The sequence below is a fragment of the Aethalodelphis obliquidens genome, unplaced genomic scaffold (assembly GCF_003676395.1).
Source record: "Aethalodelphis obliquidens isolate GAN/ISIS:26980383/991018 unplaced genomic scaffold, ASM367639v1 scaffold36, whole genome shotgun sequence".
Classification (NCBI taxonomy): domain Eukaryota; kingdom Metazoa; phylum Chordata; class Mammalia; order Artiodactyla; family Delphinidae; genus Aethalodelphis; species Aethalodelphis obliquidens.
In genome coordinates this window covers 3,721,756-3,740,137 of record NW_020837980.1, presented here as the reverse complement: position 1 = coordinate 3,740,137, position 18,382 = coordinate 3,721,756, and the positions used below count along the sequence as shown (strand labels likewise).

Below are 18,382 nucleotides of genomic sequence, written 5' to 3'. Positions count from 1 at the left end.
TTAGAGGAATGTGAAAGGCCATTTACAGCAATTGTCACTGAAATGTCCCAGGGTATCTATGTATTTTAAGGATGAAACACAAAAACAGAAAGATACGTGTTTTTTTTTTTTTTTTTACAAGTGGGAGAATATAAAGATGTTAGGATATTCTGTTCTATCACTTTATATTGATTGAATTGCCTGAGAATAGTCATTCAGATGGATTCACAGACAGAAAGTCCTGGATGAAATGTGTATCAGACCCCTCAGAAAAAATACGTAAAAACCTTGGAAGTGAAAGGTAGAACATGGTGAGTGACCGGCCCAAGATCCTAATTCTGCCAGAGGTTCCACCAAAGAATTTTTTTTTGACCACCAGCAGGAATAAAAATGCAATCTGACCCCCCTGGCAGCTAAGATGGTATAGACAGAAGGGCAGTGAGCCAGAGACCAAAGGCACCTTGTCCTGACACCAAGGACAGTGGGGTAGGCACGTGTTTGCTGACGACAGAGATAAGAATGAAATGACTGGTTGGTGAGTTGAGAGCAATACGTTCTTGTTCTTATCCATCTGTTGCTATGCGCAGCTTGGCGTTTGGAGACTGGTACGCTCGGGGAATGGGCTGCATCTAACTATAAAGACAAGAATGAATGCTCAAATTCAGCAGACAAGAAAGCTTGGAGGGAGACCAACCGAGGGCCAAGGGAAATGGAGCCAAAAGCAAGACCAGGATCTGGCAAAGCTGTTTTTTTCGCTTAAAGGCAGAAAATAGCTATTGAAGGAGCTGCAGAACCTGAAACAATTTCTCAATGAGCTAAAAATATCCAGACAAGGAGCCCTGGAGATGTTGAAAGCCACTGAGAGAAACCTAAAAGGACAAGTAGATTGCAATATTAACAAAAAGCTGGCTACAGACGTCAAGCTTAATGAATGGACTAATTTAAACAATATTTTGAAAAATATAAGACATAAACAACAATTTATAAGTCTCTAGACTATCACAAAGGGATAAGCCAACACTGGAAGCTGTATACCATATGGTTTCTGAAGCATATTCAAGATTTTTTTAACACAAATAGATGTTGCAAGTAATGCAAACAACTGTGACATAACATTTATTAGAAAAATGGGTCAAACAAATTGGAAGTATCCTTTTTGAATGGAAAATAGTCTTTAGAAAGGCAGAAAACACTGAGAACAAAAAAGAAGAACATACAATGAAAAAAGAGTAGAAATTTATCAATTAAAACATATAAAGTAAATGAATGAAATAAAGCAAGCCTGGCTTTATAAAAACAAAATCCAACAATCTCTCATCCCTAAGAGATACAAGTAAGCTGAAATATAAATGTGCTGTTGGTCAAGGTTTCAGATTTATTATGTCTTTGCAAACACAGAAAAGGGAAGGTCACTATTACAAAAATGGTATTAGACATTAAAAAGAACATAAAACTATGAAAATTTAAGAACAGTACACCTTAATGTATAAACATTATAGAATAATATATCCTGAAGAAACGTTATGAAAACTGTCAAATATAATTATATCTGAAAGTGTCAGAAGTACATCACAGCAGATTGGGTAAGGAATTAAAACCCTCTCAATGAACAAGATCCATTGGTCAACGTCACTTCTTGATCCACTATCCTAAATCTCTTAAGGACAAATGGTAAGATATAATTGACTGTATCTTAGCAAAAATTGTTTTTCATTTCTGTTCGCCACTTTCAACTTCCCTGCTGATTTTAACCTTACAAGTAGTTATAATGTCCAATCAACCTCTACACACCTCTCAGTGCATTGTCCTGTAACATTTGCCATATGAGCCACTCAAAAGCTTTTTTTTTTTTGGCTGCATTGGGTCTTCATTGCTGCGCATGGGCTTTCTCTAGTTGCGGCGACCGGGGGATACTCTTCGTTACAGTGCGTGGGCTTCTTGTTGCAGAGCACGGGCTCTAGGCACGCGGGCTTCAGCAGTTGTGGCACGAGGGCTCAGTAGTTGTGGCTCATGGGCTCTAGAGTGCAGCCTCAGTAGTTGTGGCGCACGGGCTTAGCTGCTCTGCGGCATGTGGGATCTTCCCGGATCAGGGCTCAAACCCGTGTCCCCTGCATTGGCAGGCAGATTCTTAACCACTGTGCCGCCAGGGAAGTCCCTCAATAGATATTTATTATTGATAAGTGCTAACAAAATGCTTGTTGAGTAAACAAATATGTACCAATATGAGAACAATACCAATAATATTGACAAAACAGCACCATTTGTTGAAAAGAATTCCAAACATCTAAACAGTAGTTTCTTTTCTCCACATGCCCTGAATAGAACACAACCTTTCTTTCCTTAAAATGCAAAGACAACATATCGTTTAAGATTATTTAAAACAACCTGATAAATACCAAGTAAACTTAAAAAAATGTATTTCTACTGACCTTGTAAGAATGTAAGGTGAAAATGAAGCTGGATTATCCTGCTCTGAAAAGAGGGGCATAGATCCTCCCATTATCCACAGACGGAAGTACAGAACAACAATAACCTTCAGAGAAAAGAAGATTTGGTAAGAAAATCATTGATTGTCGGGAGTAAGCCCCACCTTTCTGGAGGCTACTTTCAGATGCTTTACAAATATTTTGATCTACAAACACTTTTCCTAGTGAGCATTTCTGTAAAATCCTAACATTGAAGATGAGTAGGAAAGTAATTGGGTAGAGGGAAGAGTAAACAATGAAGGTGAGGATGGAAAGGCAAGCAAATCTTAATAACAGTCATCAGTTTCAAGCACTTATTAGCTGTTATCCATTGTTATCCACTAAAGGCTTTCCATCCACCTGAGGCCTCCCAATTTGCCCAGAATCCCACAGCTAGTAAATTACAAGATCCAGGAGTTGCACCCATGTCATTGGTCTCCAATGCCCAGGTTATTAACCATCCCTCTCACAGAGCCCCATGAAAGTTAACTTAAACTATAATAGATGATACTTCCGCGTCCTGAATAAATACATTTGGAAGTGCTCCAACTCACAAATGCTCTGGAGCAGACCGCTCATGCAAGAGTTATTTCAACAACCCCAAGAAACATCTTTTGTGTCTACTCAGTGGAATTTTATCACTGAATGGTGCTATCCTGTTGCAAAGATGCATAAGAAAACCAGAGGCCAGAGACACTTCTGTGGCGATAAGTTCTGTTTATAGAAGAATGCACCCACACAGACCTTCTAGATGTCATTCTCATTTCAATAGGACCAATTATGTTGTTTCTGATAAAGTCAGAGGGAAATCTTTGCTTCAATAAAAGGTAAAGATTAATTTTGGGAGGTAGTTAAGCCTGGACTTTTTCCCATGAATGTCACTGGCTTACTTCATGAATGCTTTTTATATAAGTGCAGCACTAGATAACCGATACAGCCAGGTTTGTGTTGCAGAGACAACACAGCATCAGCACCTTGAAAACGGCACAAAAAGTATTATAGTTAATACTGCTGGTGTCACTGAGTTCACATATCCCTAGAATGCTTCCATACAAACATTCCAAGGCTTTGTAACATTTATAGCGTGTAAACTCTTTGATCTTAAGATCATATTGTTAGACGCTACTGCTGACTCAAACAATCTGGATCATGTCTCTGAGTCAAATTAAAGTGAAATATTTCTTATCAGATATTTCAAAAGCATATATGTACTTACATAACTTATGACCAAAATGGCCCTTTTTAAGAATGGCCTCATGGTAAGCAAGAAATTTCTATTGCGGCTTGCTGTCAGATATCTGAAACAGGAAAGAAAAAAACATCTTAAATAAGTGTCAGAGTCTACCACAAATAATGTTTTCCTTTCAAAAGAAGCCTGGAAAGGATCATAGCTAAGAGCATGGCTTCTGGAACCAGACCACGTGGGTTTCAATCCCTCAGCTCTGCTGCCTACTGTCTGGATGATCTTGGGCAAGTTTTCTAACATCTCTGCACATATTTCTCACTTATAAAAGAGTGGAAAATAATAGTATCTACTTCACAGGAAAGTTGTGAAGAATAAATGCGATAATATATGGAACACAACCTAACTGTTAACTAGTTAGCTATAAATATTACTATCCCATCTAATCCCAAATAACCCAGGTATTCTGGCAACTATATGATTACACTAGTCACAGGGATGATCTTAAACAAAATAAGATTTAATTTGCCTACTGAATGTAATTTGAGAGGGATAATGTCTTCCACCCACAAACTAGCTCACAAATGTCTTACCCCTAAAAAAAAAGGATGCTAAGATTTTATGAGGTTAAGTAATTTATCCAAGGTAACAAAGTTATTAAGCATTGGTGGTCAAACAGAGCTCACCCATATGCAGTGGATAATTTCCTCATCTGCCTATGACCTTTGGAACCAGACTAGGTTACAAGAATGTCACTTCTAGAGGGGCAGCAACTTGTGTGGACCCTGCATCTCCCACAGTTCACCCACTTGTACTCATCCACATAGAAGACATGTGATTGGCTGGTTTTAATAAAGACGACGAAAGGGAAGCAAGAGGAGATTGTCAACAAACTTCAGGAAACCCTAAAGTCCTTTTCACCTACAGGCAAATTTCTGTACAAAGTGTAGGGAAAAAAGTCAAACTGAACCACATAATCCAGCAAACATTTCCCACCTCATCCTTGTTTCCCCTGCCTTTTTTCATTTTTTTCTTTTACTTTTTTTAGTCTAATTTTTCCTCAAAGGAATCCTCCCCCAGAAACTCTTAAAATCTGCATTTGAATGTGGTATGTTCACACAGCAAGGATGTTCTATAAGGAGAGAGATCCTTTTGAAGACCTGAGTGGGTTAGCAGCTCACAAAGAAATGTCTAACTTGACTGCTTACAAAATACATGTGGTTCCTGTTTTGTTACAGCTAAGTGCATCCAAGTGGCACCGTAAGGAGACAGTATCACTAAGGGGCAAGTCCCTTCCTTCTAGCTTCCCTTTTCTTCTTCCAAAAAACAGTACACAGAGCCACCTCTTAGCAAGCTCTGGACTGGATCCACCACCAAGCATTACATTTAAATTCTTTCTTCTCTCAGCTCTCAAGAGAGCTTGGCAAGGAGTAAGGCCAGGAATACTGTCAGCTCTCAGGAGGCAGGTGCATCTTTTCTGTCCTGAAATGGGCTTGAGGGAGTTTACCGCTTCCTGAAACTGCACAGGAGATTTTGTGTATGTCTGCATCTGTGCATTTCTTTGAGGCAAAGTCCTTGACTTTGATCTCCAGTGTCAGCTAGGTCTGTGATTCCAAAAAGTTAAAGCACTGCTACGTGCATTTTCTCAGCTCCCCCTCTATCACCATCATTTTCAGGCCAACTCAACAAAGACCAACCCTGGACATTTCTGCTATTCCTTTACAGGATGTGGATAAGTGGCAGCAGGAAGGGAAAGGGAATGGCAGTGTGGGAAGGAAAAGGGTTGCAACATTTCTGAATGAAAAAGTCCTTCTTGGGTTGGTCTGCTTTTAGAAACTTCATTTCTCAGGTTCCCTCTGTTGCTTGTTTATTTTAACACACTGGAAAAATTAGAAGTGGTTTCCCTTATATAAAACAAACCACAGGGTTTCAGATGTTAAACTTAGGTAATTCATATTTTGTTTCACTGAAAGCTCACTGTGATGGTTATTTCAGAGACCTTTATAAAGTGTCGCTTTGTTTGCAAATTCTTCCTCCTTGAGAAGTTCTATTTCCTCAAAAAGTTCAGTTAAAGGTGTCAGATAAGTTACTCTTTAAATGTAGCATCCCAAAGCAATGAAAGCCTAGAACGACACAGGGAGCAGTGGCTGAAAAAAATGACCTCCTTTCAAGATTTCAATTTCCAGTTGTTGACCAAAATTAAATGAGAAAATAAGCCAAAATGACATGGCCCCCCTTTTTTGGTAAGCACGAGGTCAGAGGCTGAGGTTACTAGCTCATACACGGAGCAGTCTAAGAGGTGAATTTTCTGCATCTTCTCCTCCTCCCCCTCCTTCAATGAAATTGGACAGTAGAATTTTTTCCCCCTTAGTCCATGATGTCTGTGAATTAGAAACAACAAATAATAATAAAAATAGCAAATAATACGTATCAGATACAAACGTAAGTGATGTACTAATTTCTTTATAATTTCTTTGTAATTTCAACAATTCCTTGAGGAAAAACATTATAATTCCTTTTTTTTTTTTTTTTTTTTTTTTTTTTTCTACGCCGGCCTCTCCCTGTTGTGGCCCTTCCCGTTGCGGAGCACAGGCTCTGGACGCGCAGGCTCAGCAGCCATGGCTCACGGGCCCAGCTGCTCCGCGGCATGTGGGATCTTCCCGGACCGGGGCACGAACCCGCGTCCCCTGCATCGGCAGGTGGACTCTCAACCACTGAGCCACCAGGGAAGCCTGTAATTCCTTTTTAATAGAGGAGGACACTGAAAAACTAGAAGTAATACTTAACCATATTATCAGATTATCTCAGCTACTCATTTCAATCACAAGTTAATATAGCTGAGCATGACTTAGAAACACAAGGATATGCAAATGCCAACACTGCTAATTTTCAACTTCAGTCAAATTCTCCATTGTTTTCCCTGCGAAGCCAGAGAACATGCCAACAACAAAACCAAACCACTGAGGAAACCACTAGAATGGGAAGCAAGGGTCCAGGGTTCTATTCTTGTGCTTCAAACTAATTTGTTGCATAACTTGGTAGAAATCTACAGGAGCTCCATTTCCTTGCTATATCAATGACAGTTAGACTCAGTGGTTTCAGGGTCCCTCTCAGGTTCAAAATATTATGATCCTTGGATGTTCTCACCAACTGATGACATCAAAGATGACAAATAAAGAAAAACATAGAAAAACCTACTGACATTTTAAAAAAGGAATGCCAAGCAATTAGGGTGAAGCAAATACTAGTTGATCCCTCACTTTTAAGTAGACCCTTGAAATTTGCTGATGCACATGAAAAAAATATTTTAACATTAGCTTGGGGTATCGGCATTACCCAATTCTGCATTTTTAACGATTTCTGATTTTAGGCAAATAAAAGCAAGATCAAGATTATCCAAAATGAATGTCCTAACCTGTGCACCTCACACCCCAAGTTTTCTGACCCCAAATTTTCTAACTACTAACACCCACCTCCTCAGTTGATCATGTTCAAATACTCAGAGCTAATTGGGACTTCTCACTGAAGTTACCCTCCATAGATACTCGGTCCTCAAATGCCATTGAGAGGTCAGTCTTAGGTGAGACCAGGACAACCTGCCACCCGAAGTTGTAAGCAGCTTTTTTCAGGAAAGAACTCTCTGCAGTAGGTCCCTTTTGTCTTGTCACTTTAGCAAAGCTATATTTTAACTAACTTCTGGCCCAAACCTTTCAAATCTTTTGATCACACAACACTTTGCCTAACCTGTTGGTTCTTTCCTTAGATCAAAGAAATAGAAATGAAGAATAAGTAATGAACAGATGACCAGATCTCTTCCCTAGCTTTCCCCTTCAGTAATCTCATAAACAAACTGTGTGAACAAGATAAGCATCTAAAAAAAGATCACAGGGGGCCCACAGGCCTGTGCACAGTGGGGGATGGCAATGACTCTGACCCCCTATTTCAATGATTAACTGAGATTACTTCCCCTTTTTCCCTTTAAAAACTTTCAGGGCCACGCAGAACATTCAGAGACAGTTTTGGGACACAAGTCCGCCTTTCCCCCAGATAACCAGCTTTCTGATAAAAGGAACTTTTCTGTCTCTACCAGCGCTTGTCTCTCGTATCCGAGATCTGAATTCGGTAACAAAGTCACCAACCCCATAATCTTTTTTTTTTTTTTTAATTTATTTATTTTTATTTTTGGCTGCGTTGGGTCTTTGTTGCTGTGCGCGGGCTTTTCTCTAGTTGCTGCGAGCAGGGGCTACTCTTCATTGCGGTGCGCGGGCTTCTCATGGGGTGGCTTCTCTTGTTGCAGAGCACGGGCTCTAGGCACTCAGGCTTCAGTAGTTGTGGCTCGCGGGCTCTAGAGTGCAGGCTCAGTAGCTGTGGTGCACGGGCTTAGTTTCTCTGCCACATGTGGGATCTTCCCAGACCAGGGCTAGAACCTGTGTCCCCTGCATTGGCAGGCGGATTCTTAACCACTGCGCCACCAGGGAAGCCTCCAACCCCATAATCTTGAGGGTTAAATGAATGCTTATTATTTTAAGTCACTGAACTTTAACACAGAATTATTGTGTTAATAGCTAATGGATACATACAGCAAGATGATCAATAAATGTTTAGGGACCCTAACAGAATTTTAAAAAGATTTATCTGCCCCCACTCACCCTCTTTTCTTTATCTGTGTTTTCCTTACCCTCCAGTGCTAGACTGGGTACAAAATACGAACTCACTGCTTGGGGTTTGGACAGTGAGCTGAAGGATTCCTGGTGGATTAAATGAGAATACTATATTAGACTATCCAGCCCTTCTCAGAAACCTGATAATTTTTGCCTTAATAACAGCTCCAGTGGCAAATATCTCAGCTACAAGTTATTACTATTTAGTAATACACTAATAAACTGGGACTTCCCTGGTGGTCCAGTGGGTAAGACTCCGTGCTCCCAATGCAGGGGACCCAGGGTTCAATCCCTGGTTGGGGAATTATATCCCACATGCATGCCGCAACTAAGAGTCAACATGCCGCAACGAAGATTCTACATGCTGCAACTAAGACCTGTCGCAGCCAAAATAAATAATTTTTTAAAAATCAATATACTAATAAATTATACAAAGCTATATACAAAATTCCTTCTAGAACACCTGTCATACTGATTTAATTTCTCCTGCTCTTTCAAGGTAGTAAAGAAAATTAACAAAGAGTCACATACTATGACCAAAGAAAGAAAGAAAGAAAAATAATTTGAATTCAGGGCTTTTTAGAGTAGGAGTTTAGAAATCCTGCTTCTCTTTGAAACAGAGAGAGAAAAGATCTCTCAGTTGACCAAAGTAGCAAAGACATAGCTCACATTAGAAAAGATGAAAAGATTAACAAAAACAACAAAAGAAATTTAAGTGTCTTCGGTTTCTCTCTTTGATTGCACTCTCCTTGAACCCATAAAGTGCCTCACCTAAATTGCAATAACCAGTGGCATTCTATAGAGGAGCAGAACTACTTTTGATGTCTTCTTTGATATTCAAATGCAGATTCCAAAGGGAAGGAGCTGTTTTAAGATAAAATGAATTTCTAAGTTCAATCTACTCAGAAACCCAAAGTGACTTTCAGTACCCCATTCTGTGGCTCTGGTAACATTTCTTCTTGAAAATTTAAACTCAGCTCAGCAGGTTACTTGCAAAGAAATATTTAGATTATCACACATAGAATAGTGGAAATAAAGACAGAGAAGGCAAAGGGGGATATGATTTCAGTTCTTTTAACCATTCTGAAAATCAGAGTTAGAAATGGAAGGGATCAAAACAGCTCAGGTAGTTTTACAGGTGAAAAGAAAAAGAGCCCCACAGTGTTATTTGACTTGCAAAAGGTCACGTTCCTTTAGTGTCAAAGGTCAATGAGTTCAGGCTTCATTAATTTAGTCAGAGGGGCTAATTTATATTTCTGCTGCAATGAATTTAGTCGGAGGCACCAATTCTTATTCTTTCTATATGTAAACCAAAAATTCAGTTTTGGTGATTATCACTCTTGCTTGTCATTAAAGTAGCAGGCTAGTTTCAATTCATTAATAATAGGGGATACTTAATTCATTTAATATATGTCAGTCACTGTGCTAAGTGCTTTACCTTTTAAATCTCATTTAGTTCTCATACCAGTGCTGTGAGTCCATACTTGTCCCCACCTTGTTAATGAGGCTGAAGGAGGTGCTCACTCAGGATCTCGAAGCTGGCAAGTGGCAGAGGGGAGACCCAAACCCAAATCCACAGCACCCGCTACTCGATATAGCATAAAAGTAAAACGGAGTTGCTTTATTCAGTACACTTTCAACACGGATTATTTATTAAATGGCATTTCTGCTTGGTAACAACACAGTGACTTCTACTTAATTAAAAATGATAAAGTTCATCTTTATCAGTTAGTACCGATCTACAATAAAACCTATAATAAAAACTTTTCATACCAATGAATGGGCTGAGGCAGTGCACAATTCTTGAGGCGTCTTTTAAGAGGTATCCATTTAAACGTTAATGTATGTAGTGATTGCTGCAGGTCGAAATGCAAATTCCATGTACAATGGGTTGATTCAGAAATTCTAAATGAGAAGAGATGGCTACAAGGAGAAGGTGAACAGGATTAGGAGGGTGTGACTGCACCGTGATATGATCAGCCAGCCCCACAGGGAGGAGTTGCAAGCAGAAACGGAGAGGGAGATAAGGATGCCCCAAGAGAGGGACAATGAAGCTGACACCTGAGGAAGAGGAGGGGTGAATTGGGTGAGGAGAAAACGTGAAAAACACATATACGGGCCTAGGATTGAGAGTTGGGAAGCAGGATGAGGAAGTGAGAGACGGTCATCTAGCTGCAGGATTTAACAGTGGCAGAAGGCTGAGCGGGGAGGCTGGAGAGGCAGGCTGGGGCCACGTTACCATGGTCCTTCACATCCCACTGTGGAGTCTGGGCTTTGTTCTGATGGTTGTGAGCAGTCAGTGAAGGGCTTGAGGCAGAGATGACCCAATCTGATTTCCAGAAGTGGGGCATCGGCACTGTATGACACTGGTACTGTGTCCACACTGAGGTCCATAACAGAGAGCAAAGGGCCCAAAAGTCCAAAGGGGAACATGGTGGACAGAACTTATTCTGGAAGTTCCTGAGATATCAGATTTAGAAACAGATGTGAGGTTCTAGTCCAAGTAGGTGGAGAGACCTTTTCATAAGGATAAATAAGAAAAGCTTGTGTTGTTACATCTATTTAGCAGTATGATTTGGGTGTTAAGTTTCTTCTTAACATACTTTAATTTTATGTTAATTGGTCATTAATTTAGTGCATGTATAAAATCTTTATACTAACCAGAATATTTAATTTGCCATAATAGGAACGTATCACAAGAAGATGCATATTACGTATTTGTCTGGCATTTTCTATGTCAAAGGGCTTTTCAATCCAGTCTAACATTTAATCCTCCAAAGATCCACATGAGGTGGCCAGACAGGCAGCACTGGCCTCATCTTGCAGATCCAGACCTGGTGAGCAGTGAATCCAAACCAGAATTGACTTTTCTCATGCCCGACTGCATGCCTTTTCACTGTCTCGTCTCCAACGATGCTGAAAGACTGCACTTGCTATGGGTTTTCCCTTATGCCCATCAGTCCAAACTTGTACACCAGAGCCTCTAAGAAACCCATGGAAATGAAATCACTGCTACTTGCAATACGTATTTGTGCAGATACACAAGTAAACTTTTGCACTAAGAAAGAGATTAAAAACAGACAAACTATCATCACACCTTCTGATTTTATCCCCTTTATTGGGATAAGTGGGCTGAGAAATTCATGTACAACTAAGCTAGTGAAAAAGAGTATTTGATATTGGATTGTCCTGGTAAACTGAAGAAACACACATTCTGTTAACAATAATAGTAGTGAAAGTTTTTTGTGCCCCTGGCACAGTTCTTATGTGTATAATCTTTAGCACATTCCTATAAGATGTACACTCTTAGTATCTTCCTCTTACAAGGAGAAAACCGAGGCATTAATGGTCAAGTAACTTGTCCCAAGGTCCCACAGGTAGTAAGCCAGAAGAGTCAGAATATAAAACCACCCTGTGCTCTTAACCATCAATGCTCTGCTATCTTTCAATCACTGCCAACTGAATATGTTTTCACCTTCCAGGAAGATGATTAAATTTCAAATACTACTCTCAGAAGTACAAACGTACCAATAACATGTTTTAAAGGATGTTAATTCAGGATACCAGAAGATACCTGATCAATTCAGGAAATTAACAAAAAGGCCGCTACAACTACATCTTTGTGAAAAACAACAAGCTATTCCAACAACGTTTAATTTTTTTATTATGTAAGTTTCAGGTTACTGCATTATAGTTCAACGTCTGTATACACTACAGAGTAATCGCCACCCCAAGTCTAGTTATCATCCATCACCATACAGTTGACCCCTATCACCCATTTCCCCCACACTCCAACTCCTCCTCCTCTGCTAACTATTCATCTGTTCTCTGTATCTATAAGTTTTTGTTTTTTTGTTTGTTCGTTTTTTTTTTTTTAAATTCCACATATGAGTGAAATCATACATTACTTATCTTTCTCTGTCTGATTGATTTCACTTAGCAAAATACCCTCAAGGTCCAAATGGCAGGATTTCATTCTTTTTAATGACTGAGGAGTACTTGATGGATGCTTAGGCCGTTTCCGTATTTTGGCTATTGTAAATAATGCTGCAATGAACAGAGGGGTGCCGAAATCTTTTTGAATTAATATTTTTGTGATATTCAGATAAATATCCGGAAGTGGAATAGGTGGTTCATATAGTATTAATAGTTCTACTTAATTATTTTGAGGAATCTCCATACTGTTTTGTACAGGGGCTGCACCAATTTACAGACCCACCAGTAGTGTACAGCAGTTCCCTTTTTTCCACATCCTCTACATTTGTTATATCTTGTCTTTTTGATATGTCATTCTAACAGGTGTGAGGTGATATCCCATTGTGGTTTTGATTCACATTTCCCTGATAATTAGTGATGTTGAACATTTTTCCATGTGCCTGTTGGTCATCTGTAGTCTTCTTGAGCAAAATGTCAATTCAGATCCTCTGTCTAATTTTTAATTGGGTCGTTTGTTTTCTTGTTGTGTTTTATGAGTTCTTAATATATCTTGGGTATTAACTCCTTATGGGATATATAATTTGCAAATATCTTCTCCCATTCAGTAGGTTGCCTATTTGTTTTTATGATAGTTTCTTTTACTGTGCAAAAGCTTTTCATTTGATGTAGTCCTGTTTGTTTTTTATTTTATTTTTTATCTTGCCTTTGGAATCATATCATAAAACATATCATAATCATAAAAACATTGCTAAGATCAAAGTCAATGTAGTTACTGCCTACATTTTCTTCTGGGAATTTTATGGTTTCAGGTCTTATATTCAAGTCTTTAATCCACTTTGACTTAATTTCTGTGCATGGTGTAAGATAATGGTCTGATCTGATTCATTTGCATCAGTTTTCCCAACACCATTTATTGAAGAGACTGTCCTTTCTTCATTGTATGTTCTTTGCTCTCTGTTGTATAGTAATTGTCCATAGATGAGTGGGTTTATTCCTTGACTCTCAGTTCTGTTCCATTGATCTATGTGTCTGTATTTGTGCCAGTACCATACTGCTTTGATTACAGTAGCTTTGTAGTGTAGCTTGAAATCAGGATGTGTGACACCTCCACCTTCATTCTTCTTTCTCAAGATTATTTTGGCTGACAGAGGTCTTTTGTGTTTCCATACAAATTTTAGAATTAGTTTTTCTAGTTCTGTGAAATATGCCATTGAAATATTGTCAGGGATTGCACCAAATCTGTAGATTGCTTTGGGTAGTACAGACACTTTAACAATATTAATTCTTCCAATCCCTGAACATGAACTATCTTTCCACTTTTTGTATCTTCTTCAATTTCTTTCATCAGTATTTTACAGTTTTCAGTGTACAGGTCTTGTATCTCCTTGGTTAAATTTATTCCTAAGTATTTAATTCTTTTTGATGCAATTGTAAATAGAATTGTTTTCTTAATTTCTCTTTCTCATATTTCATTATTAGTATATAAAAAGACCACAGATTTCTGCACATTGATTTTGAATCCTGTAACTTTACTGAATTCATTTATTAGTTCTAACAGTTTTTTTGGTGTAGTCTAGGATTTTCTATATATAGTACCATATCATCTGCAAATAGTGACAGATTTACTTCTTCCTTTCCAGATTGGATGCCTTTTATTTCTTTTTCCTTATACAACTGCTGTGGCTAGGACTTCCAATACTATGCTGAATAAAGCAGCGAGAGTGGACATCCTTGTTTTGTTCCTGACCTTAGAGGAAACACTCAGCTTTTCACTGTTGAGTATGATGCTAGCTATGGATTTGTCATATACGGTCTTTATTATGTTGAAGAACATTCCCTCTATACCCACTTTGTTGAAAAATTTTATCATAAATGGATTTTGAATTTTGCCAAATGTTTTTTCTTCAACTAATGAGACAATCATATGATTTTTATCCTTCATTTTGTTAATGTAGTGTATAATGTTGACTGGTTTGCAGGTGTTGAATGATCCTTGCTTCCTTAGAATAAATCCCACTTTATCATGGTGTATGATCCTTTTAATATAGTGTTGGATTTGGTTTGTTAATATTTTGTTGAGGAGTTTTCCATCTATGTTCATCAAGGATATTGGCCTGTAATTTTCTTTTTTTGTGATGTCATTGTCTGTTTTTGGAATCAGGATAATGCTGCCTCTGTAAAATGCATTTGGAAGGTTTTCCGCCTTTTCAATTTTTTGGAAGAATTTGAGAATAGGTATTAAATTTTCTTTAAATGTATTATACAATTTTCCAGTGAAGCTGTCTGGTCCTGGGCTTATGTTTGTTAGAAGCTTTTTGATTACTGTTTCAATCTCCTTGTTAGGTAATGGATCTATTCAGATTTTCTATTTCTTCATGATTCAGTCTAAGAAGACTGTAGTTTCTAGAAATTTATCCATTTTTTTCTACTTTGCCCTATTTGTTTGTGTATAATTGTTTATAGCAGTCTCTTATGACCCTTTGTATTTCTGTGATATCAGTTGTAACTTCTCTTTCATTTCTGATTTTATTTATTTGAGCCCTCTCTCTTTTTCTTGGTTAGTCTAGCTAATGGCTTGTTGATTTGGTTTATCTTTTCAAAAAATCTTTGTTTTGTTGATCTTTTCTATTTTTTTTAATTCACTATTTCATTTATTTCCACTCTGATCTTTATTATTTCATTTCTTATATTAATTTTGGGCTTCATTTGTTCTTTTTTCTAGCTCCCTTAGGTGTAAAGTTAGACTGTTTGCTTGGCATTTTTCTTGTTTCTTGAGGTAGGCCTGTATTGCTATGAACTCTCCTCTCAGAACTGCTTTTGCTACAACCCATAGATTTTGATATGTTGAATTTCTGTTTTCATTTGTCTCTAGGTTTCTTATTTCTCCTTTGATTTCCTTGATGACCTGTTGGTTATTCAGTAGCATGTTGTTTAATCTCTACATTTGTATTTTTTTCCATTTTTTTCTTGTGATTGATTTCTAATTTCATACCATTGTGGTTGGAGAAGATGCTTGATATGATCTCAATCTTCTTGAATTTATTTAGACATGTTTTGTTACCTAACATGTAATCTCTCTTAGAGAATCTTCCATATGCACTTGATAAGAATCTACTCTGCTGCTTTTGGATGGAATATTCTCTATATATACCTAATTAAGTCAGTGTGGTTTAATGTATCATTTCATTTGATGTTTATTGATTTTCTGTCTGGATGATCTATCCATTAATATAAGTGGAGTGTTAAAGTCCCCTACTACTATTGTATTGCTTTTAATTTCTCCCTTGAGTCTGTTAATATTAGCTTTATATATCATGGTGCCCTTCTGTTGGGTGCATATACATTTATAAACGTTATACCTTCCCATTCAAGGGAGGTCCCCTATGTAGGCTATGTGTCCTCTAGTTGAGATGGGGCCATGGCTGCTGCTGTGGTATGCTGGTGGGTGGGGCTGGCCTCCAAAACAGTTGCAGGACCTGGCAGGCTATGAGGCTCGGCTGAGGGTGCAGGGGCATGTGGGGCTCTCAGAAAGACGTGTGTACTGGTGCTAACAGGTTAGATGGAGATTTCCAAAATGCCACCTGCCAGTGCCAGAATTAGCAAGGTAGCCTGAGGTCATAAAAATGATCCCCACCATTGTCTCAGTTCCTGGGGAGCATCCCTCTCCAGCAGATGCTTCAAGACTAGTAAGTGGGTCCCCTTCACCTATGCCCCATGCATTTTTTTAATATAGTGTTTTCATACTGGTTTTTGGTTAGAGTGAGTCTACATGTAAGCCCTTTAAAAGCAGGTTTCCATCCCCTGTAGCTCTATGGCTTTCCTGGGTGTCTTCCCCGTTGGCTTTCAAAGCCAGGTGTTTTGGGGCCTCATCTCTCCTGTGCAGAATTACAGGGTTGGGGTGCCTGACGTGGAGCGTGGATCCCTCTCTCCTCAGGGAAAGGATCCATACCTTTATGCTCCTTCGGATTGTGCATTGCTGCAGCTGGGGTGTGGCTTGTTCTTTGACAAGATTGTATCTCTGCTTCTCCTACCCATCTCAATGCTGTCCTTCCACCCTTTATTGTAGAGACTCTGTTCATCAAGTTTTCTGGTCCTTTTCAGAGGGAATTATTCCACATGTAGCTATAGATTTGTTGTGTCCATGAGAGGAGGTGAGTTCAGGATCTTCCAATGCTGCTATCTTAAACCCTCTCCCCAGCAATATTCAATTTAACAAGCAAAATATTGAATATTAGAAGCAATATATGAAAGGATTAAATGCATACATTTAACATTTAAATAACAGCTAACATTTATTAGGTGCGTAACATAGGCCAGAAATTGCTCTAAGCACATGCATTAACTCTTTAAACACGCACACACCACCACCAACAACAAATAACAACTATGAAGCAGGTGTTATAGCTATTCTCATTTTATAGATGGGGAAACTGAGGCATAAAGAAGTGAATGAACTTGCCTGAAATCATAAAGCCAGTAATTAGAAGAACTGGGGCTTGAACCTATGCACCTGGTTCCCTAGCCCACGTCTCAACGCTACACCAACCTTTCTGTACTTTCTTAACAGCCCCAAGGAGCAGTTCACTTGATAAAGGACTAAAGGAGTTCAGAGAAGGAAGAAATCAACATGGGCTGGAAAAGGAAGGGAGGATGTAGGGAATAGGCGAGACTCGACCTGGGCCTAGAGGGACAAAAGATGGGAGAGCAGGGGAAGCCAGAAGGGGCTAAGAGCAGGGGTGCCCATATTGCTGCACAGGGACTGGAGTAAGCACAGCCTGCCCTGGGCAATGAGGGCTCCCTGCAAACACAGCAAAGGAGCCACTACACCTGTACTTGCTGCACTCCTCAGTGTTTCACAGTCAAGTGTCTGAAATCTGAATGCAGAAAAGTTAAATTGAAACTATAAAACCCTGATGGCTTGAACAGCAGTAGAATATACCTAAATATGATTGATGTTGATTCCACCTGCCTTTTGCTTAGCCACATGTGGGCAAAGCCATCTCAACCAGGCAGCTACCTTTCCCCTAAGCTTCCTCACCTGGTGTCACCCTTGTCATTAGGGCTCTTTAAGTACCTGGAGCAGGACCGCCTCTCCCCACAGTCCCAACTCTGACCTGCTCCCTAGGTACCCAGGACATAGACTGGGCCACCACTGCTAATGGGAGAGGCCATCTTGTGTTACAGGTCAGCATCCTTTCTTGGTCTCTCCTCCACTGTTGCATCTATGTAGAACAGAGGCCAGGTTGGCCCAGCTAGGTCTCTCTCTATCCCACTTTCATGCTTGTAACTGGGAGAGGAACTTAGGCTGGGGTCTGTGCTACAGATCCAGGCAGCTTAGATTTAGGGCAGGGAGAGGAGAAAGTCTCACTTAAACCTTTACAAAGTCACTTTCTCCAATCCAGCTTTCAATCTAAAGCCTTGCACAGCCTACTCACCACCCCCACCCCCCGCCGCCGCATCCTCACGCACACTGTAGCAACTCGTAACAACAGACAGTAAATCCAGAAGCTCCCAAGCACACATGGTTCCATTCATTGAGTTCATGTAGAGGCCAAGGAGGACATTTGGCAGACTGGGCTTCCTGCAGACCATGGCTACTCCTGAAATAAATAACCTCCCTGCAGCATTGCCCTTGCTGTGGTCAAAGGCCTGCAGCAGAGTAAGTGGCCTAAGGAAACCCAGTACCATTCACAGGGACATAAGCAGTGGTGACACAGGAGAAGAGAAACAAACATCCAGAGACATCCCATTTCGCTGGCTCCAACCCCTAAAGCCCTTTATATTTAAGGCAAAGAGGACTGACTGTCGGAGCTGCAAGGACCAGAAAGTGGGGGGTCAGTCATTCCTGTGTGATTTTGGCAAACATTTTTAAAATTCACTTTTCCTACAAGAATCCTACTTTGGGGGATTCAAGTTTTATTTTCCTTGGAACTCCATTTTTTACATTGAGGGTAATGTATGTTATGACATTTACTAAAAATTCAAAACTTTTAATACTTCAACTCTGGGCAATCTGGTTTTGTTTTTAAATTCCAAAGCTCATGCACACTGAAAGCTCCTGAGGAGACAGCTATAACTAAGATTTCACAGTAAAAATAAGAATCACAGCAGTTCTTAGCACAGAGTACACATAACATAGAAACAACCATTAGTCATAT

At 39.4% G+C, this 18,382-nt stretch overlaps 1 protein-coding gene across 1 annotated transcript in view; it reads right to left on the bottom strand.

Moving 5' to 3' along the window:
* Positions 1–18,382, bottom strand: part of TMTC1 (transmembrane O-mannosyltransferase targeting cadherins 1) — a 259,841-nt gene that overhangs the window by 135,286 nt on the left and 106,173 nt on the right. Inside the window, exons 6-7 of the mRNA XM_027129326.1 lie at positions 3,661–3,742; positions 2,409–2,512 (exon numbers count right to left, since the gene is read on the bottom strand). Of these exons, the coding sequence (XP_026985127.1) occupies positions 2,409–2,512; positions 3,661–3,742 (186 nt within the window). The remainder of the gene's footprint in view (positions 1–2,408; positions 2,513–3,660; positions 3,743–18,382) is intronic.